The sequence below is a fragment of the Peromyscus eremicus genome, chromosome 6 (assembly GCF_949786415.1).
Source record: "Peromyscus eremicus chromosome 6, PerEre_H2_v1, whole genome shotgun sequence".
NCBI classification, from domain to species: domain Eukaryota; kingdom Metazoa; phylum Chordata; class Mammalia; order Rodentia; family Cricetidae; genus Peromyscus; species Peromyscus eremicus.
The window spans coordinates 63,114,220-63,140,437 of record NC_081421.1 but is presented as its reverse complement, the minus strand read 5'-3'; the positions used below and the strand labels follow the sequence as shown (position 1 = coordinate 63,140,437).

General features: G+C 45.2%; 1 protein-coding gene and 1 pseudogene across 1 annotated transcript in view; one reads left to right on the top strand and one right to left on the bottom strand.

Moving 5' to 3' along the window:
* Dap3 (death associated protein 3) overlaps positions 1 to 22,417 on the top strand; it is a 30,238-nt gene extending 7,821 nt beyond the window's left edge. Inside the window, exons 2-12 of the mRNA XM_059265645.1 lie at positions 6,507 to 6,558; positions 10,792 to 10,896; positions 12,873 to 12,974; positions 13,981 to 14,089; positions 14,345 to 14,437; positions 15,371 to 15,501; positions 16,757 to 16,996; positions 18,366 to 18,425; positions 19,018 to 19,107; positions 20,647 to 20,764; positions 22,146 to 22,417. Coding sequence (XP_059121628.1) covers positions 6,517 to 6,558; positions 10,792 to 10,896; positions 12,873 to 12,974; positions 13,981 to 14,089; positions 14,345 to 14,437; positions 15,371 to 15,501; positions 16,757 to 16,996; positions 18,366 to 18,425; positions 19,018 to 19,107; positions 20,647 to 20,764; positions 22,146 to 22,231 — 1,176 coding nt within the window. The 5' untranslated portion in view covers positions 6,507 to 6,516 and the 3' untranslated portion in view covers positions 22,232 to 22,417. The remainder of the gene's footprint in view (positions 1 to 6,506; positions 6,559 to 10,791; positions 10,897 to 12,872; positions 12,975 to 13,980; positions 14,090 to 14,344; positions 14,438 to 15,370; positions 15,502 to 16,756; positions 16,997 to 18,365; positions 18,426 to 19,017; positions 19,108 to 20,646; positions 20,765 to 22,145) is intronic.
* A 1,753-nt stretch (positions 22,418 to 24,170) lies between these two features.
* On the bottom strand, positions 24,171 to 25,602 carry LOC131913745 (small ribosomal subunit protein eS19-like; annotated as a pseudogene).
* Between the last annotated feature and the right edge of the window lie 616 nt (positions 25,603 to 26,218).

The following is a 26,218-nucleotide window of genomic DNA, read 5'->3' as shown; positions in this document are numbered from 1 at the left end:
TCTCTCCCTCCTCCACCCGGAGCTAGGCTGGCAGGCAGCAAGCCCCAGTGATCCTCCTTCTCCACCCCTCACAGCACTGGGGTTACACGTGTGTACCACCACAGCAGGCTGTGGGTGTGGGTGCTGAAGATCCAACCCCAAGTCCTCATGCTTGAGCAAGAAACATTTTACCTCATGCTGAGCATCTCCTCAGCCCCGAGAATTGCTTTTCTGTAGGAACCCAAACCTGGGGATATAGAGGAGCAAAAGTGCAACATAAAATATGTTTGGTTGTGGGGTGTGTGTGTGTACACATGCATGGAGGAGCCAGAGGTCAGCTTTGAATGTCATTACTCAGGAGCCATCCAACTAGTTTTTGTTCTTGTTTGGTTTGGTTTTGGTTTCTCTGTGCAACCCTGGCACTCCTGGAACTCTGTAAACCAGGCTGAACTCAGAGATCCTCTGCCTCCAGTGCTGGGACTAAAGGCGTGGGCCACTAAGCCAGGCCTCCTTTTGCTTTGTTTGTTTGTTTGTTTGTTTCTGGGTTGGTTTTTTTTTGTTTTGTTTTTTGTTTTTTTTGTTGTTGTTTTGTTTTGTTTTTGGTTTGGTTTTGGTTTTTGTTTTTTAAGCAGTCATCTGCCTGGAAGTCAGGCTGGACTTGCTTGGCCAGTGATCTACCCCAGTCTTGGGATTACAAAGCATGTACCACCGGGCATGGCTTTTTTTTTAATATGTCTAGGGATTAAACTTGTATTGCAAGGACATTGCTGACTGAGTTATTTTCCCAGCCCTAAAGCTCTTTTTGTCCCAACTGAAATCATGAAAACAATTAGACTAGTCTTCACTAATTTCCATACAGTCTTTCTCAACCCACACAATTGAGTGCTGGCTTAGTGTACACAAGACCCTGGATTTGATCCTCAGTACTGGCACCCACTCCACCCCACCACCCACAGAAAGACACATAGACCTCTCTGAAATTATTTGGTTTGTCAGTGTGATTTTATTCTCTCCTTATGTATTTGCTGTTGTTTTGAGATGGGGCGTTACTGTGAAGCGCTAGGTAGCCTGGGACTTACTGTGAAGGACGGGCTGACCTTGAAGTTACAGAGTGCTGGGATTAAAGCCATGCATCACCACACCTGGCTGTCCTTGTACGTGTTTTAAATAATTGAAAATGTAGTGTGGAGCCAAGTGTAGTGGCTCACACTTTATCCCTGCACTTGGGAGGCTGAAGCAGGAGGATTGCTGAGAGTTCAGGACCAGCCTGGACCCCAAGACCCTGCCTGTAAATACATAAGCAAATCAGGCAAGCTGGGGTGTCTTTGAGTAGTGGAGCATTTGTTTGACAGGGACTAGGCTCTGAGCTGCTCTCCGCACTGCTAAGATAAATCAAAACAAGATGGAGTTCAGTGTAGGTTGGTTTGGTTTAGACAGTGTCTGGAGTAGTGTAGGCTGGCCTGGAGCTTACTGTATAGCAGAGGGTGACTTTGGCTCCCCTACCTCTACCCTTAGGTGCTGTGATTACAGTACGCACCACTACACCCGGTTTATACAATGCTGGAGATGGAATCCAGGGCTTTGTGCTTCCTAGTGCTTGTACAAGCTGAGCTGCTCCCCAGCCCTGGTTTTTTTGTTTTGGTTTTGTTTGGTTGGTTTTGGTTTTGAGATAAGTTATTACTCAGTACCCCAGGCTAACATGAAACTCTTATTGTAACCCAGGCTAGTGCTGATCTTACAGCAGTACTTCTGTAGCCTTGTCTGTCCTCCAACTCACAGAGATCCACCTGCCTCTGCCTCCTGAGTGCTGGGATTAAATGTGTGTGCCGCTATGGCCCAGCTTAATGAAGACTGTGTTAAGATCAAGAGAGTTAAGTAGTACAGATAACAAGTGGAGTAGATAGAACTCTGCTCTAGCCTGTGACTAAGCTTTGCCTATGGGCTTGAACTGACTCACTCTGCTGCAACCTTGTCCCATAGCAGCTGCCTCCAGTGTGATCTCCAACAGTGGCCTCTGTGCTGCTTGCAGTAAAGGGACTCGAAGGCTAAATAAGTTGGATTGCAGTTAAAGTGAAGTCTCTTAGCAGGCAATAGTGGCACAAACCTGCCAAACTGGTACTTGGGAGGTGGAGGCCAGCATGAGCTATATGAGACTCTGCCTCAAAATAATTTAGTAAAGGAGGAAATAAAATGGAGGGTCTTTATTACAGTTTTCCCTGAGAATTTTGATATGTATTTTAAATTAATCAAAAGTTAATGACTGCGTTATTTCTCAAATTTCTTTGGCCATAGACGTTTGGCTCATGTTATTGGACTAGTTAGTATTCACCAAACATCTTGGGAAGTGATGCTTTAGGTCTATGCTTTTCATGTATAGCAACAGAGCCCTGGAGTCCTGCAGGTGAGAGGGAAGCCTGAGCTGGTAGAGCACGCCTGTAATTCCAGCATTCAGGTGGCAGAGGGGGAAGGATCTCTGTGAGTTCCGGGCCAGTCTGCTTCACGTCATGAGTTCAAAACAGCTAAGGTTACATAGTAAGATCCTGTCTCAAAAAGGAGGGGAAGACAGGCCACTAGAGACCATGTCGGTCTTACTCACCTCTATCCACTGCGTAAGCATATGGAAGTACTTCACGGTTCTTAAGTGACTGAACTAAAGAATTAATTGGTTTCGTTACTAAAAAGTAAATGGTAACTAAAAGGGGATGTGATTCAAAGGAGTTTGTGGCTATATTTTTACGATGTATTTATTTTTTGCTGGAAGGAGGGCTCAGTGGTTAAGAGCACTTGCTACTTTCCTAGAGGACCTGGGTTCAGTTACCAGCACCAATGTGGCAGCTCACAACAGCCCATGGTTGGGATGTGGGAACCAGGCATACATGCAGGGCCCTTGCAGACATGCCGGCAAAATACTCAAGGGCATAAAATGAAAATGCATCTTTTATTAGAAAAGAATGTATGTGTTTTGCATGTATGCATGATACCTGTGGAGTCCAGAAAGGGGCACGTGATCCCATGGAACCAGAATTACAGACTGTTGTAAGCCAGCAGGTGATACTGAGCATCAAGCCTGTGTCCTCTGCACCAGCAGCAAGTGCTCTTAGCCATCTCTCCAGGATGGTTTGTGACTCTCTGGACTGTACTGAAAACTTTATCAGGACAGGGAGCATATTTGCTCATTGTAGTCACTGGTATTGGTACATAGTAACAAGTGAAATTGCTACAACTTTCTTGTTACTGTTGTTACTTTAAGAATTTGTTGTAGCAGCTGGGAGGTGGTGCCCCATGCCTTTAATCCCCGCACTTGGGAGGCTGAGTTCCAGGCCAGCCTGGTCCACAGAGTGAGATCCAGGACAGGCACCAAAACTACACAAAGAAACCCTGTCTCGGGAAAAAAAAAAGGGGGGGGGGGGATTGTTGTAGCACAGATGGAAAGTGATAGATAACAAGAGATTTCATTTAGTTACTCTGTCAGTGCTAGGTAGTGGTGGTTAAACCGAAGTACAGGAATCTCTACCTGTGGAAGAATTTGCTTTCCATAAATTCAGTTACCCGAGGTCAACAATGGGGGCTATTGAGATGACTCAGCAGTAAGAGCACTCACTGCTCTTCCAGAGGACCTGGTCTAGTTTCCAGCACCCCCATGTGGCTCACAACCATCTATAACTCCAATTTCAGGGGATCCAGTGCCCTCTTCTGATCTCCATTGGTGTCAGATACAAATATGGTACACATACATACATGCAGGCAAAGCATTCATAGACATAAAGATGAAATAAATTATAATAACAAAAAATTCAAAATCAACCATGGTCCAAAATTATAGGAATGAACAGTTTGCAAATTAGAATCCTGTTCCAATTAACTTGATGAAGTCCTCTACACCACTCCATCTCACCAGCACTGAACCATCTTTCTAGCACACTCACACTACCATGCTCCCAACTGGTAGTCATTTAGGGCCTCAGGTGGACTGTGGCAGCATTACAGTGTGTCAAGTAACCCTTAATTCGGTAAAGATCCGAAGCTTAAGAATAATGATGCTGGAGCCTGGCATAGTGGTGCACGCTTTTAATCCCAGCACTGGGGAGGCAGAGGCAGATGGAACTCCGTGGGTTCGAGGACAATCAGAGCTACATAGAGAGACCCTGTATCCAAAAAAAAAAAAATTTTTTTTATTTAAAAAGAGAGAGTAGTAATGCTGCGAATTCAGATATGCCAAAGAGATGGTATAAAGTGCTTCACTTAAATAAAAAGATGATGAGATATTTTGTAGGAGATCTGTCTGAATTGCAGTGTTCAGTGGCAGGCAGACCATGAATTTTAATTAGACACCAGCCTAAACTATATAGTGATACCCCATCTGGAAAGAGAGGAGAGGGGGAGAGGGAAGGAGCTACATTTATGTAACTTATTTACTCTAATTCTATCTATTTAAATAAGGCATGTAATAAAATGCCTTCATTTATTTATTGAACTTTGCTGTGGGAATATGCATACTGAAAAATGAGTGTTTTTGGTTTGGTATCTTCCATGGTTTTAGACTAACACTGGGTATCAGGTCTTGTTTGTTTGTTTGGTGGGGTTGAGTGGGTGCAGTCTTGTTTTGTAGCTGGAGCTCTCTTAGAAATTACTACACAGTCCACGCTTGCTGTAGAGTCTAAGAAGTCCCTCAGCTTCAGCATCCCAAGAGCTAGAATTACATACAGGTACAAGCCACTCTACCCTGCTTCTGACGGGCTCCTGAGGAAATACTAGATTTTAAATTTCTTTTTGCCACCAAAAGAGTATAATTTTCTAATTAAATATTTCCAACACCCAAAAGGATAAATTTAGGACACAATATTAAAAATTAAAAACCTCATGGTATAAAAAAATGTTGTGTGATCTGAACGTGAATGCCCCCCCTCCACACACACACACACACACACACACTTGTTTGGAACACCTGGTCCTCAGTTGGTGGTGCGTTTGGGAAGGGTGTGAAGCAGGAAGTGGACTGTTGAAGGATGCGCCCTGAGTGTAGGTGCAGAGTGACCAGTCTTCTGTCTCTGCCTCCTCTGTCCATTGCCCTGTCTCCCTGTCTCTACTCCCACATAATGAATCGTAAACCAAAATAAACCTGTCTCCTAAGATGCTTCTGTCAGAGCATTTTATTATACCAGCAGAAGAGTAAGACCCTGTGGGTGTGATGGCTCTCACAGAGACAGAGTTTGGAGGATCTGTACAAGTTCAAGATCAGCATAGTCTACATAGTGAGTCCCATGTCCGCCAGGGCTACGTAGTAAGATCCTGTCTCAAAACAAAAGGCTAATAGTGTAAGAAAAGAGGTTCATGTCTCCATTATCCATACTAGGAATTGATGATTACCAGTTCCCAGTGTGTCTTTCCCCCATTGGTTCTCTTCCCTTCCACCTAAGTGTCACCATTATTCTAGATGTCATTCTTAGCGTTCATTCACCTTTCTGGTTCAGTTTTGCTGATTGTGTGTCCTGCAAATTGTGAGTGGCATTTGAGGGATTGCTTGTGTGTTGTTGTGTTTTCAGGCAGGGTGTTATTTATCCCGGGCTGGCCTTAAACTGTAGCTTGAAGATGACCTTGAAACTTTGATCTTCCTGCCCCTGCCTAGTACATGCTTTTGACGTTTAGTTTATTTAATGCTAGATGTGATGGTTTTCACTCTATATTTTTGTTTGTTTATGACAAGGTTTCTCTATGTAGCCCTGGTTGGCCTGGAATTCTCTTTGTAGACCAGACTGGCCTTGAACTCAGAGATCCACTGCCTCTGCTTCTCTAGTACTAGGATTAAAGGTGTGCACCACTGTGCCTGGCCAGTATTTATTTTTGAAGTTGATGCATATATTACAGTTCCTTTCTTGCTACTTCTATGACTATTCTCTGACTGTTTTTACTCTTGTATCAGTGGACATTTTAGTTTGTTTGTTTGGTTTTTTTACTTTTACAGTTTTCAAATGATAACAGACCCCTCTGCTGTAAACATTCTTATATATTTTCAAGTATATATTTGTAAGTAGTTTTCTAGAATACGAAGGAATAGTAAAGCTGAGTGCTAGAATCTTCAACTTTATAAAGATAGATTTCCCCTTGCATTTGGATTTAACAACTGGTGGGGGGCTTTTTCATTTTTCTTAAGATGGTGTTTATGATTGGCATCTCATCAAGGTTTTAATGTGACTCTCGTGACTTGTACTGAGGTTAAATTTTAGCCATAATGTTTCCTGAGTGAATGCTTTTTCTTCTCTTTTGCCTACTTTGTTGATTCATAGATGATTTTTTTTTTTTTTTTGGAGACAGGGTTTCTCTGTGTAGCTTTGCGCCTTTCCTGGAACTCACTTGGTAGCCCAGGCTGGCCTTGAACTCACAGAGATCCGCCTGGCTCTGCCTCCTGAGTGCTGGGATTAAAGGCGTGCGCCACCACCGCCCGGCGATTTTTATATATCTAGAAAGTATCAGATTTTTATATTGCAAGTATTTTTTTCAACAGTGGCTTACCTTTTTCTTTTTAATAGAGCAGAGACGATGCTGACAGGAATGACAAGGCTTTTCTCCAGGGTCCAGAAGGTGAGTCCTGACAGACTGCTCACACGCTTCACTGTCAGGTGAAGTTCTCAGCAGAATCCTTGGCTTGGAGGTAGGTGTGCCTGTAATCCAGTGATGGAGAGCTAAGGCAAGAGGACTGGGAGATCACGTCCAGCCTGACCTGCCAAGTGAGACTCTGCCTAAACAGCACACAGAAACAGTCTGCTTGAGACACCATGTGATAGGATAACGAGCATTTTTAAAACTGGTAAATTTGAACTATTTAGAAGAAAAGCACGTTGGCTTTTAGACATGGCTCTTTTGATCATAGAACTAAATCATATATTAAAAGGCTGTCTCAGGAGGCTGGGTAGATAGCTTAGTTAGTAAGGTGGTAATGCCTGGCCAGCGTGAGGACCAGAGTGCAGCACTCAGGGAAAAGCTGGAATGTGTGTGACCCCAGAACTGGTAGGGTGGACAGAGGTAGATCTCTGAAGTGCATTGGCTGGCCGGCCTCGCCAAATTGGTAAACCCCAGATTCATTGAAAGACCCTGCCTCCAAAAGAAATGAATAGATAAATAAAACCCTAAGGTAGAGAGCAATCAAGGAAAACGCTTGCAGTCAACCTCTCGCCACCACACATGCACACATGTGAACAAGTACGTACATGGCAGACACAAGCTAAGACCTACATTTGGGCTGGGGATGAAGCTCAGTAAAGTACTTGCCCCACATTCAGAAAGTCCTGGGTTCGGTTTCCAGCACCTCGTAAACTGAATATGGCAGCACAAGTGGAATCGAGAGCCCAGACTTTGGAGGTAGACGCAGGAGGAGTTTCTGGAACTCAGAAACTCAAGGTCATTTTCAGTCATATAACACATTTGAGTCTAGCCTGGAGTGCATGAGACCCTGCCCACCCTCCCATCCTCCCCTCCAAAAAAGATAAGAGACAGAAAGATAATCATGAGTTAGGAACTCATGCTGAACAAACAATGGACCAGAGTCCGAATCTCCAGCATCCGTGGAACAAGTTGTGCTTTCCACAAACACTTGGAACTCCAGGTCTGAGGGGAATCTAGCTCTTTTTTTCTCTGGCCTCCACACACCACACCACCCCCACCACCTGCGTATACACTGGGGCAGACACATACAAACATGAAGAAAAGACCATCCTAAAGACCATGGTGGCGCAGTTAGGGCCTAGAGGAGCACTTGGGGAACTAAGACAGATGGACTGAGGCTGGCCTGAGCTACATGGAGAACCCTGCTTCAAACCGGAGGAAAGATGTTATTTGTTTTTTTTAGCAGGATCTCACTATGTAGCCTCAGCTGTCCTGGAACTCACAGGAATCCACCTGCCTTTGCTTCCCAAATGCTGGGACTAAAGACATGCACACACACACATCCAACATGCTTTATTTTTTTTTTGATCTTCATGGCAGTACAATATCCTTGTTTTAAAGTTGCAGAAACTAGATTAGAATGGGTAAGTAACTATTAGGAAAGCGGTCCATGAAGCTGGAAAGGCTTGTATTGTATAGATGCAGCTGGTGGACGTCAAAGCCTATGTCCTAACTGTAACAGGCTTTCTTGTCGGACTATTTGTGGACTGCCAGCCTGCAGTGATGACCTGGAGACTTACTATTCATTGTGAAAGCTTGGTCTTGGCTTAGGTTTTTTTCATAGTTAGCTCTTATAACTTAACCCATATTTTTTAAATCTACGTTCTGCCAGGTGGCTTGGTTACCTCTTAGTAGAGCACATCCGACATGCTCCAACATGCACTGAGTCTGTGTCCAAATCATGCACCAAGATTCCTTCTCCCAGTTTCTCTCTCTCTTTCTCTCTCTGCCTGGAAATCCTACCTGTTCTCTCCTGCCTAGCTATTGGCCATCTACTGTAGCGTGAATTAGATACAGTTTAGCTCTTTATTAATCAATTAGAATGTGCCTTAGGCAGAGACATACTCTACAGTGTAAACAAATATTCCATGATAGCCATGGTCCAGAAGCACACAGTTCAGCAGTCATGGATAAATGACTACACTGACCATCTCAGCCTTGGTTAGTTGAGAACCAGAAATCCTCATAGAATTAAGTCTGAAGGACGGGAAGTGAAGAAAGGTCACTTGCCACAAAGTGTGTGCTTACATCAAGAGTCTTTAGAAAAAGAACAGTCGCCTTGACGGTTTGGGAGGTGTCTGTCGTTTTCTGGTTCTTTTTCTTTTACCACGTCCTACCCTGGGATTTATAAAAAGCCTCTGTCCATTTTAGAGAATCAAAACAAAACAAAAAATTTACAAAAGAAAGAAAAGCAAATTTGGGGCAAGAAAGTTGGCTTGGTAGTTCAGAGCGCTTGCTGCTCTTGAAGAGGACCTGAGTTTGGGTTCTAGCACCTATGTGAGGACTCCTAACTACCATAGCTTCAGTTCCAGAGGCTCCGGTGCCCTCTTCTGGCCTCTTTGAGCATTAGGCATGCTCACATTCATTTAACACACATGCATACAAAATACTGATACACGTGAAAGAAAAACTGTGGGCCAAGTATGGTGGCACATCCATGTCATCTCAGGCAGGGGGCAGAGACAGCAAATCTCTAAATTCAAGGTCAATGTAGTTTACATAGTGAGTTCAGGACAGCTAGAGTTACATAGTGAGACCCTGTCTCAAAGAAAGGGTGTGTAGTTGGAGAGTTGGCTCAATGGTAAGAGCACTGGCTGAAGATGCTGTGTGAGCCCCAGCACTGACTTGGTGGCCCACAACCATCTGTAACTCCAGTTCCAGGGGAGCCCTCTTCACTCTGGCCTCTGAGGGTACTATTGGACATACGTGGTGCACAGACATGCATGCAGGCAAAACACCGATATGCATCAAAATTAAAGATAGATAGATAGATAGATAGATACCAAACCCAGGGCCTTATGCTTGCTAGGCAAGCGCTCTACCACTGAGCTAAATCCCCAACCCTAAATACATATTTTTTAGTGTAAATGTTTTTAGTTTGGCTCAGAATGACCTAGTCTGGCCCACTGGTGGTTTGGGAACTGCATGATGTTCATTCTGGAACTAAGCAGAGGGAATTGTACATAGGGTTGTTTTCCTAGAACTGAAACTTTTATAACACTTTAAGACATAGGAATCCATTTTGTTAACTTTTTATTTACTGAAGAAAAAAAAAATCTAGCTAAAAATTGATCAGAGTACTGCAGAAATAGCACCCCCTTGTGGCGCTGGAATATTTTTAGTTCATTTTATTTGTGTGTCTCCCTGTTTGTTGGCATGTATATCTGTCTGTCTGTGCACCGTGTGGAGGGAGGTCGGAAGAGGGTGTAGATCACCTGGGACTGGAGTTACACATGGTTGTGAGCCACCTTGTCGGTGCTGGGAATAAACCAGGATCCTCTGGAAGAGCAGCCAGTGCTCTTAACGTCTGGGCCGTCTCTCCAGCCCTGCTCCTCTGCCTCCTCTCTATCCTTCTTTTGTTTTTGATTGTTTGATTTTGAGAAAGGCTCTTACTGTTCTGTTACCTAGGCTGCCACAGCAAGAGATGAGGGAACTCAAGCCACTCTCAGCTGGATTTGATTTTAAATGACTGTAATTATTTTCACTCCTGGCTCTGTAGCCAAAAGTAATTGCACGACCCCAGCCTATCTGTAGGAGAGACCAAGAAATGTAAAGGAGTATTTGCCCTGTGTGGTAGACAGGACACTCTCTGCTGTAAAACTGACGTATACTCAGGCTCTCAAATCACAGCAGTCTGTGTCTTTACACTGCCACTTTGTGTTGAAATCTGCCAGTAATGTGTTTAGAGCTGGTGTGCGCTTGGGAGGGGAGACAGGAGGATCATTGGAGTTTGCTGGCCAGCCACCATATCCAAATGAGTAAGCTACAGGCTTGGTGAGAGACCGGTTCAGAAAAATAAAGTGGGAAGTGACTAAGGAAGGACACATTTTGTGAGCAAGAAAGAACCATTTAGAGGGACAGTTTACAACCATCCACACTGAAGCACATTGCACTAACCCCTCATGGTGGAGGCTTGCAGTTCCTATGCCTTGTAAAGTTACAGTGTCAGGAATCATGCATCACAGTGGCCAAGTGATTTAACACATTTCCTGAGCTAAGCACATGAATACACCTACCTGTGTTCCAAGATACTCAGAATGCTAAGAACTAAAATTTCAGTGTCGTGTTTAGGGACATAGCTTGAGTCCTCGGTGTTACAACAGCATTTAAAAACCTGATGACTCCAGAACACTAACAGGTTTCCTTTTGCAGTTGGACCCAAGGTGTTTTTTACACACGAGTGCCCAAGGAGCTCAGAGCAATCCTATTCCAGCTGAGCATCCCAGAGCTATTTCCCGCACTGGTGACAGTGACCCGGTAAGTTGTTGAGTGGGTAGTTTCAGAGATTATAACTTGTGTTGCCATATATCCCTTTACATATCAGGAAACTGGTTTCCATATGCTCAGGTAGATGAGGCACGTGGCTAGTACTCAAACATGGTCTTCCCTTTGCTTCATGGTGCTGTGGAAATACAAAGTACAGTTTGTCCAAATTCCTTCTAATGTCATCTTAATAATGAATTCACCTAGTGCCAAGAATTCTTGCTGAATTAAAAATTGGCTAAATTAGGCTGGGCGTGGTGGGTGCACACCTTTAATCCCAGAGGAGGCAGACGGATCTCTGTCAGCTCAAGGCCAGCCTGGCCTACATAGTGAGTTTCAGGACAGCCAGGACTATGTAGAAAGACCCTGCCTCAAAACAAACAAACAAAAAAATTAGCTAAATTCAATTCCTTCTGAAATAATTTTGGTACAAATTATCTTTTGGTGGGGGGCAACTCTCCTTAAATGCCCAGTTGGTGTATATTTTAGACTTTGGTTTAAGAGGGTTCTTCATAGCTCTTCAGCCCTGTTGTGATCATGCAGGTATGTGGTTATGTTGCAGGAGAATCTTACTTAAACACAGGGTCCCCAGGCTTGGGGAGAGAAAAGCCCAGCGGGATAGTCCGTGACTAGCGCGCTGGAAGACCCCGGATTTTTTGTGCGTGGTGGTGCGTGTCTTTAATCCCAGCACACATTTTCCCTCTTCTGGTGTCTGTCAGCAGTAACGTTCCAGTGTAAACCCTGGCAGACTGGGTGTTGACTCTTCTCCTCAGTGCCCAGTGCTGGTGCCATCTCTTAGAAATGAAGTCAATTGTGTGGGCTGTGCTTTCTATAATGTGAAAGAAGCCATCAGCTTTTTTATGTGCTTGTCCCAATCTGATTCTTCCCCTCCTAATATGACTGTTGAAATTTAAAAAGATAACCCTCTACCAAAACATAATTTCTTTGGGGTATGTTTAAAAATTTGTAGTTAGCATTCGCCTATTCTCACAAATGCAAAATGAAATAGAATAAATTAAGGAAGTCACTCTAAAGCATCTTTCAGTGCTATTTTTCAAGTCCTCTAGGGTTTCTATGGAAACAGCATCACGCAGATGATCCTACCACATGACTGGAGCATCTCTTCACAGCATAAAAGAATCCAGGTGGCAGAAATTATGTCTGTCCCCATCAACAGTGTATACCTGAACAACTAACTTTTATTAGGCAGGCCACCAAGTTTATACAATATTCTACACAGGATTTGGGGATGCCAACACTTTATTAGATGTATTTGGGGGGGTGGGTGGATTTATGCCTGTGTCATACGGAGATCAATGAACAACTTTTGGGAATTGATCTCCTTCCACCATGTGGGTCCTCTGTTTTGAACTCAAGTTGTCAAGCTTGGCGACAAGTACGTTTACCACTGAACCGAACCATCTTGCCATCTCAACAGCCAGTGTTTGAAATGAAGAGACAGGCCTGGCGGCACACGTGTACTCTCAGCAGTCAGGAAGCTATAGCAGGAAGATTGACGAAAGTCCCAGGCCAGCCTGGGCTACGCAGCATCTCAGAGGTATCTGTATCTCAGATACAGAAACACTGCCTGCCCTGAGATGTTGCCATCTGCCCCGCTGTGCCTGGCAGGGGTACCTGCTCTGTGTGCTGGTTAGCTGAGTTTTAGGCTTGGTTTGATTTCAGTTTTTTGTTTTATTTTTGTATTTTGGTTGTGGATTTTTTGGTTTGTTTGTTTTTGTTGGATTTGTGTGTGTGTGTGTGTGTGTGTGTGTTTTGGTGGTTTTTGTTTGGTTGGTTGGTTTTTTTGAGGTAGGGTCTCTATAGCCTAGGCTGGCCTGGAATATTCATGATAATTCTGTTTCAGCCTTTGAGCTCTGGGATAATAGGAGTGTGTCATACCTAGCCTAGCTTCTTTTCAAAGCCCAGATCACTTTGTGACCTCTTGTCCCTGTTTGTGTTCGTGTTTCCAGGCTAAGCATGGGGAGCAGCATGAGGGCCAGTACTACAGCATCCCCCTCCAGGATCTGAAGACAGTATTTCCTCATGGCCTACCTCCTCGATACATGATGCAGGTAGGTGCTCAGATAGAGAACAGAGCAAGGAAGCCCATTGTGCAGTTGTGGGGAAGGGTTATCGTGACACAGCAACATAGCGTCGTGGCAGGACGTGGCAGGCATCACTGCCCACCTCTTGGTGGTGAGGCAGCAGAGAGAGAAGGGCTAAGAGGAGGTGGCTGGGGGCAAGGTGTACCCTTTGATGACATGCCCTCAGTGCACCTCCTCCCCTAATTAGGCCCCATCTTCCAGTAATGCCATCAGATTATGAATCAATCATTGGTCCTTGGATGAAAGTCAGAGCCCTTGAGAGCTAGCGCTTCCCAAGTCCTACCTCTGAATGTTGAGTGAGCGCTGTCTTCAGATACAGGAGGTTTGGGGAGACGGTTCTCACCACGCCATAACATTCGTGCAGATCTTCTCCGTAATCCTATCTACACGGAGGCCTGCTCCTACTGTTCTTTAGTTTTTGTCTGCCACGCTGCCTGATAAGACACTGCTGCTCCATTCATCTGTTTCATTTCACTGTCCAGTGTGGGCTTGTCAGGACCCATGCCATCAGTTCATCAATTTGTCTGGTCTGCACAAAGCCCTGGATTTCATTCCCGTCATCACAATATTAAATACGTATAAAGAAGAAGCATCAGGCTGGAGAGATGGCTCAGCAGTTAAGAGCAGAGGTCCTGAGTTCAATTCCCAGCAACCACATGGTGGTTCACAACCATCTGTAATGAGATCTGGTGCCCTCTTCTGTCTTTCATACAAATATTCATACAAATTCATATACATAAAATACATAAATAAATAAATCTTTAAAAAAAATCAAAAGCTAGCTATTTATGTTACTTGATATGAAACAATGTACCTCAGATTTTAACTAAAGTACATGGATCAATTTTCAAATTCTGTGCCAACCCAGCCTCTCATAAGTGAGTGCGGATGAGTTTGGAGCTCTGGTTTGCTGTGTCGTGCTTAGAATGGCTGGAAGTTCCATGCCCATCTTCTTCCCCTCCTGCTCACTTAGGTGAAGACCTTCGGTGAGGCTTGTCTGATGGTAAGGAAACCAGCTCTAGAGCTTCTGGGCTACCTGAAGAACACCGAGTTTGCCCATCCAGCTGTGCGGTATCTTCTCTATATCCTTCCCGACAAGCCTGGGGCCTCTTGAGTTCTCCCCTTGTCTGAGAAAAGGAGGTGCTGGTTGTTTGGGTTTGGTTTTTTGAGAAGGTCTTGCTATGTAGCAGTGGCTGGCCTCACACTCATGCAGACCAGCTGCCTCTGCCTCTGCTGAGTGTTGGAATTAAAGCCTTGCACCACCATGCCTGGCAGAGAAATACTGTTGCTGGGAAACACGTTGCTTATGACAATGTTTTCTTTAACACACACCTTAGATGGGGAGAAGGGAACAGGGAAAACTCTCAGTCTTTGCCATGCTGTTCATTTCTGTGCGAAACATGACTGGCTGGTTCTGCATATCCCGGATGGTAAGAACTTCCTGTCTGTCTGCTCTGTGTCCGATAGTCGTCTTGCTGCTCAGGCAGCCTGTGACTGCTTGAGAGACCACGGCCATGTGCAGTGCTCATGCTAACTCTGAATTCTTCAGCTGAGACAAACCCCCTCCTGCCTCGGCTTCAGAAGGTGACTGCAGACACATACCACTGTTTGTTTGTCTGTCAGTTACTATTTTGAGTATCCACAGAGCCTGCACATTCCTTGACACTTTAGAGTTCGGGATCTGCAGGATAGATTTGAATCCTCATACTTTGCATTTATCTTCTTTTTTCAAAGTTATGTATATCCGCATTTTCCAATTTGCCTTTAAAAATTGGCAGTAAGCTGGGGTGGCGCACGCCTTTCATCCCAGCACTCGGGAGGCAGACGCAGGCAGATCTCTGTGAGTTCAAGGCCAGCCTGGACTACAGAGTGAGTTTTAGGACTGCCTGCCAGGGCTACACAAAAATCCTGTCTCGAAAAAAAAAATTTTTTTTTAATTAAAAATAAATAAACACATAAAAATCGTCAGTGAGAAGAAAGGGCAGTCCACTCCATGTCTTGTGTACTGATTATAATGTAATGTTTGGTCTGAAATCAATAACATACAGGATCAGTCCCCAGTGCCACTGCACACAAGAAAATATGTTCTTTTTTTTTTTTTAATATTTCCCATAATTTAAAGAGTCACTCACGGGGGGCTGGAGAGATGACTCAGTGGTTAAGAGCACTGGCTGCTCTTGCAGGGAACCTGGGTTCAGTTCCCAGCACCACACAGCAGCTCACAGCAGCTTTAACTCTAGTGCCGGGGACCCCGGGTCCTCCTCTGACCTCTGCTGTCAAAGCAGTCGTGATACAAAATGAAAGAAGCGGCGTTTCACGTTACTACAGTCAGTTCCTAATCTGTTTTCCTGTGCGTTTTGTAGCTCATCTCTGGGTGAAAAACTGCCGGGAGCTCCTGCAGTCCGCCTACAACAAAGAGCGCTTTGATCAGCCCCTGGAGGCTTCTACCTGGCTGAAGAACTTCAAAACCACAAATAAGCACTTCCTGAGCCAGGTGACCGCAGCCAGGAATTCAGTGCAGGCTGACCTTTGCCCCTTTCCATCCTCTTTGCTGCTTCAGTAGTCAGGCATTATAGAGAGGGCCAATGTAATAGGAATAAATAAGCATTTTGTGTCCCTTTAATATGTTTTGCTCACAGTGGGCTCACAACTTAAACTTCAGTTTTTGTTATCAAAGAGGTGGCAGCTATAAGCTGTTCATTTAGTGGCTAGTAAAATAAAAGTCTGAATTGACTTACTGTTTCTGAGAGATCCTTGAATCCTCCACAAGCATATGGCCAGCAGTAAGGATTTCCTCCAGATAAACTGGAAACATGAGGGGAAGATCATTCGTTCCAGTTTTATTTTGATGTTTCATTTGCTGTGTGGGTTGGGCTGGCTCTAAGCCTCCTATGTATCCCAAGCTGCCTCAGCCTGGAGTGCACAAAACCCCTCACTCCAGCATCTTCCATGGTTCTAGACTGAGGCTTTTCCACTGCAGTATATATAAACAGTCCATTATGTACTGACACCGTGTGTCAGCTGGGAGCTGAAGCAGCTCTTGCCACTGTACCTCCTGACCTGAGTCAGAAAGCAGGACCCACATGATGGGAAGAGAAAACTTACTCCTACCTGCATGGTGGCCCGTGTGCACCCTCACTCGGGCACATACACAAATAAATAAGGGTATTTTTGAAAATGGGAGTGCCAGCTGGGCCATGGAAGCTCAGGCCCAGCACTTAGGAGGCAAAGGCAGGTGGATCTCTGAGTTGGAGGCCAGCCTGGGCTACAGAGCTTAGTTCCAGGACAGCCAGGGCTACACAGAGAAACCCTGTCTCGGGGGGGGGGGGGGGGGGGGGGGGGGGGGCGGCACGACACGTGAATGCCAAGACTTGATGTAGCGCAGAGGAAAGTACCTACCTAGTATGCTTGAAGCTTGGGATTTGATAATGGGTACGCTGGGTGAGTGGGACAATGCCAGTGGCCTGTTGGGACCTTTTTCAGCAGATGGGCCAGGCATGGTACTTCACAGCTTTAATCCCAGCACTTAGAAATCTGAGACAGGGTAATTGTCTTAAGTTGGAGGCTAAAGTCTGAGACCCAGAATCAGGTCCCCGCCCCCTCCAGGAGAGAGGTTAGAAGTCTTTGATTCCTACATTGCACCTCCTTGTGGTTCAGCTGAGTCTTTCGGGCTGCCGTCCTGCCTTGGAAAGGCTTTAGCCTGAACAAGCCGCCTGTTGGGTTTTCTTTCTTTGTTTGCTTACTTTTAGATAAAAGTTGAAGAGAGGTACGTTTGGAATAGGAGAGAGAGCACGGAGAAGGGCAGCCCTCTGGGAGACGTTGTCGAGCAGGGCATTACTCGAGTGAGGAACGCCACAGACGCTGTGGGGGTCGTGCTGAAGGAGCTGAAGAGGCAGAGTTCCCGAGGACTCTTCCGCCTCCTGGTAGCAGTGGATGGGGTCAATGCTCTCTGGGGAAGGACCACACTGAGAAGAGAAGACAAGACCCTGGTAGGAATATTTGGTTTCTCTGACTCTCGCTTCCTGGGTGGACCACATAGGATGTTTTTCACCCTGGAATTTGAAGTTTGGAGCTGGAACAACAGCCGAGTAGTTAAGAGCACTGACTGCTCTTGCTGAGGACACAGGTTTGGTTCCTAGTACCCAGATGGCAGCCCACAACCATCTGTAACTGGTTCCCGGGGATCCTCCACGCTCACCAAAGCTCTCATGCAGTGGACATACATGCGTCCAGGGAAAACACTCATGACACATAAACATAAGTAAATCTTTACAAACAACAAAAAGGTAGGAAAGAGTAACAAGCCGCCAGTGTGGTGTGGTGAGCACATGAGTGCCCAGTACGTGGGAGGGCCACAGACTCTATGTCCAGCACTCTGAAAAAAGTCGGGGAGGGAGGGAGATACGATGAATTAGTTCCAAAAAAAAAAGTGATATGTCTTAGTTGGCTTTTTTTTTTTTTTTTTTTTTCTTTTTGGTTTTGTTTGTTTGTTTGTTTTCTGAGAGAAGGTTTCTCTATATAACAGTCCGGGCTGTCCTGGATCTCACTCTGTAGACCAGGCTGGCCTCAAACTCACAGAGATCCGCTTGCCTCTGCCTCCCGAGTGCTGGGATTAAAAGCATGCACCACCACCGCCCGACTTAGTTGGCTTTCCATTGCTGTGATAAAACACCATGACCCAAAACAATGTGTGGAGGAAAGGGACAGATCCATATCTCCACTGAGGGAGGCAGGGCAGAACCTGGAGACAGGAACAGACGCAGAGACCACGGAGGAGTGATATGGCTTGCTCCCCTGGCTCGTCCAGTTTGTTTTCTTATACACCCCAGGACCACCTGTCCACGGATGGCCCCACCCACGGTGGGCTGCTCCCCCTCTCCCCATCAATCACTAATCAAGAAAATGCCCCACAGGCTTGTCCGCGGGCCAGTCTGATGGCAGCATTTCCCAGTTGAGCTGACTCTTCCCAGATACCCCTGGCTTGTGTAAAGTTGACAAAAACTACCCGGCACCTGTCACGTGCTCCATCATGCATCGCCAACCAGGGATCATGTTGGAAAGAACAGGACAGCAGAGCTCCAGGAGCTTTGCTCTCTTCCTTGGTTCTAACTGTTATTTTCAAAGAGAGGCTGTGGTCTATGTAGAGATCAGAAATACCAAGGCAGGAAGGTATCCTCCTTCCTGCCTCTTCCTCTCCTTTCTCCTCAGCTCTCTTATTCCAGAGGCAGTATGTTCAGGTACTATGATTACGGTAGTTAAAAACTTTTCCTTTTATCTAATTATCAGTTCAGTTTTCTCAGGGAAACAGCCCGAAAAGTAAACTCCTAATCTCTTGGCTCTCTTGTTGACAACATGCAGATTGCCCCGGGGGAACTATCCCTCATCCACAGCCTGAGGAAAATGGTGAAGAATGATTGGGTAAGTGCCCAGATGCTCCATACTTGCAGAGGAAAGTGCGTTTCCATCTTCACTGTTCTTTTATCTTACTTCCTGTTTGTAGTTCTACAGTGAGGTGCTGCAGAAAGTTCCTTTACTGGCTAAGCCTTCTCATTAGTGTCTGTCTGTCTGTCTCTCCTTTTCTTGTTCTGTAATTTTTATTTGAGGCAGAGTCTCACTGTGTAGTCCTGCCTGGCCTGGAACTCACAGAGCTCCGCCTCCTGGGTGCTGGGAATTAAGACATGAACCTCAAGCCCAGCAGGACAGCTGGATAGGAGCTCATTGTATAGTTCAGGCTGCCTTACAACTCATCTGCCCACACTCTCAATTCAGTTGCGTAAGTACTAGGATTGCAGGCATTGCAGAAGAAATTGAAAACAGAAGTAGATTGTGATAAACTTAAGGTCTTGTAGTAATTTATTGTCAGAGCCAAATCAAGAAGCAGTGACTGTTTTGTTGCCAGTTAATTATGCTAAACCACATTGTGATGACGCTGTTGTGAAAAAGTCTACAGATGACTGTGGTGTGTCTGTCATTCCCATCTTTTTAAAATTCAACTCTTTCTTTTTTTCAGCATGGAGGTGCAATTGTGTTGAGTTTAAGCCAAACCGGGTCCCTCTTTAAGTCCAGAGCAGCGTACCTGCCGCACGAGCTTCTGGGAAAGGTCATGTCCTAGAAAACCACTCTGTCTAGAGCAACAGTTCTCAACCTGAGGGTCCCAAACCTTTTGGGGTCAAATATCAGATATTTACATCACGACCCATAACAGTAGCAGAATTACAGTTATGAAGTAGCAATGAAATAATTGTATGGTTGGGGGTCACCACAGCATGAGGAGTTATGTTAAAGGGTCACAGCACTGGGAAGGTTGAGAACCACTGATCTACAGACTGTCTCTTTCTTAGTAATATTTATTTGGGGAGGCCAGAGGCAACCTGCAGGAATTGGTTCTCTCTACAGTGTGGGTTCTGGGACGCTGACACTGGACGTCAGGCTTACTGGCAGGTGCCTTTATTTTAAAATTTATTTATTTTTTTTTTTAAAAAAAAGTTTATTTGATTTGATTTTATGTCTGTATGTCTGAATTCATGAATGTGCCTGTTGGATCCCCAGGATATGGAATTAGGGGTGCTTGTGAGCCCACCATGTGGGTGCTAGAATTCAAGCACAGGAACTCTCCAGTAACAAGGGCTCTTAACTGATGAGCCATGTCTTTTTGTTGTTGTCGTTCAGTTTGGGTTTTTTTTTTTTTTTTTTGAGACGGGGTTTTCTGTGTAACAGCCCTGGTTGTCCTGGAACTCGCAGTGTAGACCAGGCTGGCCTCGAATTCACAGTGATCCATCTGCATCTGCCTCCCGAGTGCCGGGATTAAAGATATGCGCTCCCATGTTTTGTTTTGTTTTTTTCTTTTTTTAATGTATATTGTTGTTTTGCTGCATTTATATCTGTGTGAAGGGGTCAGATCCCCTGGAACTGGAGTTACAGACAGTTGTTAGCTGCCGTGTGGTTGCTGGGAATTGAACCCAGGTCATCTGGAAGAACAGCCAGTGCTCTTAACCACTGAGCCATCTCTCTAGTTCCTCCCATGTCTCTCTTTAAATCATTTAATTTTGTCATAATTTCACAGAAAAGTCCATATTCTTGTATACCTTTCACCTCACTTCCAGAAATGCCAACTTTCATATTGTTTTATCCTCCTCACTTGCATTAATAGTAACCTGAGTTAGAAACATTTGTCTCTCTCTAATATAATTGCTTCTTTGTTACACTGGGTTTTTTAGGGGAAGTTTTATTATTACCATTTTTTTTTTTTTGTTTTTTTTTTTTTTGGTTTTTTTTTTTTGTTTTTTTTTTTTGTGATGGGGCAACTAAACACAAGTCCTGTGCATGCTAGGCCAGCCATGGTATGGATTTAAATTCTGAGAACAGGTCCCTCTGTCCTGGAACTCCCTATGTAGAGCAGGCTAGCCTCAGACTTACAGAGGGCTGGCCTCAAACTTACAGAGAGCCTCCCACCTCTTCTTTTTAAATACGTTGTGGCAATATAAGTCACCATGGATACCATTCTCTATAAGGCAAGAAGCCAAGCGTGGGGGTAGACTGAGGCAGAGGGCAGGTGTCAGAGTAGGACAGAAGAAAAGGCCCTGTCCTCACAGGACAGTCAGTCACTAACTCTATGTGTCTTTATCCTTTTCTTCTGCAGGAAGGATTTGATGCCTTAGATCCTTTTCTTCCCATCCTTATTTCCAACTATAATCCAAAGGAATTTGAAAGTTCTTTTCAGTATTATTTAGAGAATAATTGGCTTCAGCATGAGAAAGGTCAGTCATGTGATCACCCTGCCCTGCCCAGCTGTTCACAGCAGGCTTTGCTGAGTCAGTGCACAGGGCATTTGACCAGGTTCGTAGCTTTGGGCTCACATCTTCAGAAGGATCAGCCATGGCCACGTGGCTCCATGATCTTGTGCATGCAAGAGCAGAGTGTTCATGTCATTGCAGACAGAGAAACAAGGGGAGGCCTGGAGAATGTACATCCCCCAAGAATAATCCTGCAGGAACCTGCTCCCTTCTGCTGGGCCCCTAATCCTACAAGTTCTCAGAGCTTCCCAAAATAGAACCGCCAGCTGTGGACCCAAGCCCTCTGTACATGACCTACTCAAGCATAACACAGACCCTTGCTCTCTTCCTCAGCAGCAACCTGTGTTTTGTGTTTCATTTTTTCCCTTGGACTTTTTCTACATATTAAGAGAATACAAAAATGTGATTTGAAGGTGGCTACATTTTAATTTCATACTATATATTTCTGCTGAAATTCTCACCTTGTTGAGAAGAAAGCGTTGATGCTAAAGAAGGTAGCAGTTTCCCGTCCAGCTGCTGGGGAGCTTCCACATGGCGGAGCTGCTGCGTTCCCACTGATCTGTGCACTTTCTCGTGTGCTCCCATCCAAGACACCTGTGCTGAAGAAGTCATACTGTATGAGAGGCTGCCACCAGACCAGATCTTTGCAGTCTCTGCCCTCATGTTCACAAATTGATAACTTTGTTTCCTTTTTCTTTTGTTTTTTGAGACAATGTCTCACTATGTACCTACGCTTACCTCACACTCAGGGTCTAGTCTCTGAACCTCCTGAGGTGACCCTCAAGCGGGTATACCACACCTAGGTTCAGAAGCTCTCTATGTAACAAACAGTCCTGGCTGTCCTGGAACTCGCTCTATAGTCCAGGCTGGCCTTGAACTCATAGAGATCCACCTGCCTTTCCCTCCTGCGTGCGTCAAACTGCCCCAGGTTCCCAGCTTCAGGAGCTCTTAACTCTTAATGGCAAATTTGACAGCTTGCATTGGAAGCATCCTAGTTCTTTGTGCGTCTGCTTTACCTCATGGAGACAAAGGAAAGTGCTGTATCCCTGAGTAATGGAGAGCCAGTAATGACTGCTGTGGTGCCAGTGCACGCTGGGTGACATGAGACCTTGCCTAGCATGTCCTAGAGATTTGATCTCTAGCCTCGCCAAAAGCAAAGTTGAAGCTAATAGTAATTAGAATGTGAGGCTAGAGTGGGGAAAATAGGAGCAGCAGTGTGCTGAGCGGGAGGTGGAGGAGAAAGATCTCGGGGTTGGTACACAGGTCATGATCTGAACAGGAAGCCTCTGACTACAGTTCAGAGCAGGGAGAAGCTGCCATTTGTGTGTCTTTGGCTCTCTTTCAGCTCCAACAGAAGAAGGGAAGAAGGAGCTGAAGTTCCTGAGTAATTGCAACCCCGGGCAGCTGGAGCGGCTCTGCGCCTCCCTGTAAGCACCAACAGAGACAGCACTCCTGGAAGATGCCTCCCTTCCCGCTACCTCACCTGAGGAAGTCCCTGTGCACATGTGGAACAGCCTGGCCTGCAGTGATGGGACATATGGCGATAGGATGTCCATTGTCCCTACAACTAATACCAGTTTTTTGTGGTTTTCACATTAAAGATAGATCTGTTTCTAAGTGTTGTGTTAGATTTGTAATAAGGAAAGTGTTCACACTGGCCAAATTGAATTTCTCTAGAATTCTGTTTGTTGGCATCTGAAGAAACTCAATTCTATAGAAATTACTAGTTGTTCTGTCTTCTGAACATAAATCATTCAGGAGACCAAGATTCCCAGCCTAATTCCTGTTCTGGTAACTTCTGACTCCCTGTTCGCACCTTTCTTCTTGATTCTGCAGAATGGCACTGAAGCCCCAGCTGAGTTCTGGCAGGGTGGTGTAGCTAGCCCCGTCCCACATCTTCCTGAGAGCATTGAGCACTTGCTACAGCCTGCATGGTATATAATAAGTTGGCACTAATGCAGATACAATTATGTTTATGTACACACCTTCAAAGAACTAAAGAGATAAGTGACTCATATCACAGAGTTTAAATTTTTATGATTGTGTGTGCACATGCCACAGCACGGGAATGGAAGCCAGGGGACAACTGTTTTAGCCAGTCCTCTCCTGCCACATGTGTGTGCATTTGGGGACATTGTCGGGGTGCATGTCATCTGGCAAATGCCATCACTCACTTTGTCATCTCATGTAGGCCAGACTGAGCAGAACTTCCTGTGTAGGCAGGGATTATCTTGAAGTCAGGATCCTCCTGCCTCCACCTGAGTGCTAGGGTTACGTGTGTGTACCCTGACCAGCAAGAACTCAGTATATGGTTTCCAGATTTCCCACTGACTAGCTGTTTGCTTTTCTTGTCTCACTTTATCTAATGTTGACAGTAATGCTAAACTCTCGGGGTACTTGTGAATACCTCACACACAGCAGGCAGCTGCTCACTGCTAGGAAGCTCTCGTCCTGCCTTGGATGGTGTGATGCTTTATTTGAAGGATTTTCTGTGAGAAGCTGCACCCCACCATGATGCAGACCTGTGTCCTAGTGCTGGCTTCTCAGGGTCAGTTCAATGAGACTGATCCACTAACACCACATAGACACCAGCTCTCACAACTGGTTCCTTGTGTGTGTGCTTGTGCACGCGCGCGTGTCCCTACAGTGCCACTAAGGACCTGCACATGCTGGGCTAGCACTCTTCCACTGAGCTACAGCCTCACACTATAAATCTTTTTATGTATCTCCTGATGCTTCTGCTTCATATTGAGCACTGACTGACAGGCCTCTGGCATGAATCATTAAGCTTTGTTTGTTTGTTTGTTTTTGATGTAAGATCTCATTATGCAGTCCAGGCTAGCATTGACTGAGTGGGATTATCATGTGTCACCACACCTAGGCATATAATTGTTTTTTTGTTTTTGTTTTTTTTTTTTAATTAAGAGCCCTGTCAAAATAATTTGAAGCAAAGGAAGTAGCACAGCCTTCCATTATAGGGCCTTGGTACAGGCTCTGTGACACAGAACCCCGGACAACAGTAGAGGATAACGCCACACCTGTGACCATCCAGTGCCATGTGCATTAACGGCAGTGGCAGCTGACCCTAAATCCACAGGGCAGCACTGCTCCTAAGCAGTGCTTTACTGCAGGCTTCATCTCTACCAGCAGAGAGCTGGGAAGTGATAGCATTGCTTTGGGGAAGCTCATCACTTTGTAAGGCTCTCTCTCATTGGCACTGCACAGTCAATACTTAAGAGTGGCCTTTCCAGCAGGAGGGTGGTGGCGCACGCCTTTAGTCTCAGCACTCAAGAGGCAGAGGCAGGCAGATCTCTAAGTTCTAGGCCAACCCCCTGTCTTGGGGGGGAATATATATATTTTTTCACCTGTATTACTCAGGGATCTGACTAATTCGTTCTTTCAGTTGTTTCTTCAAAGAAACATAATATATATGAGGGATTTATTAAATATTATAAATATCTTTATTTATATAGTCAGGAGTAGTGCTCTGTGCCTTTAATTCTAACATTCAGGAGGCAGAGGCAGGCTGATCTGAGTTCAAGGCCAATCTAGTCTACAGAGTGAGCTCCAGGACAGCCAGGGCTACACAGAGAAAACCTGTCTCAAATAAAATAAATTATTTTATTTGAGGGGGTTCATTAGAGTCATTTACAGGCAGTGGTTTGGCTAGTCCAACAATAAGCTGTCTACCAATGAAAGGCCAAGAATCTGGTAGCTGTTTTGCCTACAAGGCTGGTCCTCAGCTTTGTAGGTTCTAATACCAGTGAGGTATTCAGCAGGAAAATTTGTCAGAGTTGTGTCAAGCATGCTGTGGAATAATGCTTTTGTACACTGGTTTAATAAAACATTGATTGGCCAGTAACCAGGCAGGAAGTATAGGCAGGATAAGCAGACAAGGAGAATTCTGGGAAGAGGAAGGCTGAGTCAGGAGACGCCAGCCCACCGTCCAGGGAGCAGCATGTAATGGCACACAGGTAAAGCCATGGAAAACGTGGTGACATATATATAGATTAATGAAAATGGGCTGAGTTTAAGTGTAAGAGCTAGTCGAGTAGGCCTGAGCTAATGGCCGAGCAGTTTAATTTAAGCCTCCGTGTGTTTACTTGGGTCTGAGTGGCTGTGGACTGGGCGGGACACAAAAAAACCTTCAGCTACACAAGCAGGCAAAAATCAAAAGCTTTCTTCCAAGTCCTTTTACATGGGCTGCCAGCAAAAGGCATGGCCCACCCTGCCCAGATTTAGGTTGAGTCTTTCTCACCTCAAATGATCCAGTCAAGATAATCCCTCACAGATGTGACAGCTGCTTGGGTTTTAGTTGGTACATTTGTCAAGCTGGCAAACAAGAACAGTGATCTCCTTAGCTCTATTTTTGGTTCTTTGTTTCTTAATGAAGGTGGTGATTTATGGTCCTTGCTCCCTTTGTTCTGATGCTGCCTGGTGGCAGCTGCCATTTGTCCAGCGTGTCTGTCTAGATCTTTCTGACCTGTGCTGTTAGTTTGCAGCACCCATCTTGGTCCTTTCCCACTTTTTCAGCAGCTCCAGGGCTTGGAGGGTCTGGCAGGCCACACTATTGGGCTGTTTCTCTGCCATCCTCCATAGGTCTTGGACATGGAACCACCCAGCTCTGCCCTCTAGGTGCAGGTGCCACACTGTAGAATAGGGCCACTTCTCCCCATAGGGAGCCAGCTCTGCTTAGCCAGCACGAATGTCCACCTCTGGGGACTTTGAGCTTCCCAGACATTTTGAGGAAGGTTACCAGAACTCTGAAGCTGATTGACATTTTTTACAGTAACTCCAGGCATCCCACTTTGTCTTCCATACACACCCAACAGGGTAAGGCTGGTTTTCGTTTTTTGAGATAGGGTCTTATGTATCCCAGACTAACCTTAAACACTAATCCTCTTTCCTCTACCTCTCAAGTGCTAAGATGCCTGGTTTTAATGCAGATTCTTCTCAAATGCCATATTTTATAAGGCTTTAATAAGGTCCACCCACAATTCTGATGTTCATAATTCAATATTTGAAAAACTGTTTTACAGTTATTTATTGTGCCCATGGGCACTCGGATGCCACAGTGCCCATTTGGAGATCAGAGGACAACTTTCAGGAGCTGTTCCCTTATCCTCTTACCATACAGGTCCTGGAAATCAAACAGGCAGCAAGCATTGACCCAGTGAGCCTGCCTGCATAGTCCAGTTTCTAGGACTCTATGAAAAGCTACTACACATCAGTGAGCTGGTGTGATGGGTTGAATGTCATGTCTCCCAATAGTCTCATGCGTTTGAATAATTGAACAGTTCCAGCTGGTGGAACTGTTAGGAAAGGATTAGGTGTGGCCTTTTTGGAGGAAATATGTCACTGGGGCTGGGATTGCAGTTTCAAAAGTCTCCTGCTGTCCCCAGTACAAGCACTTTTACC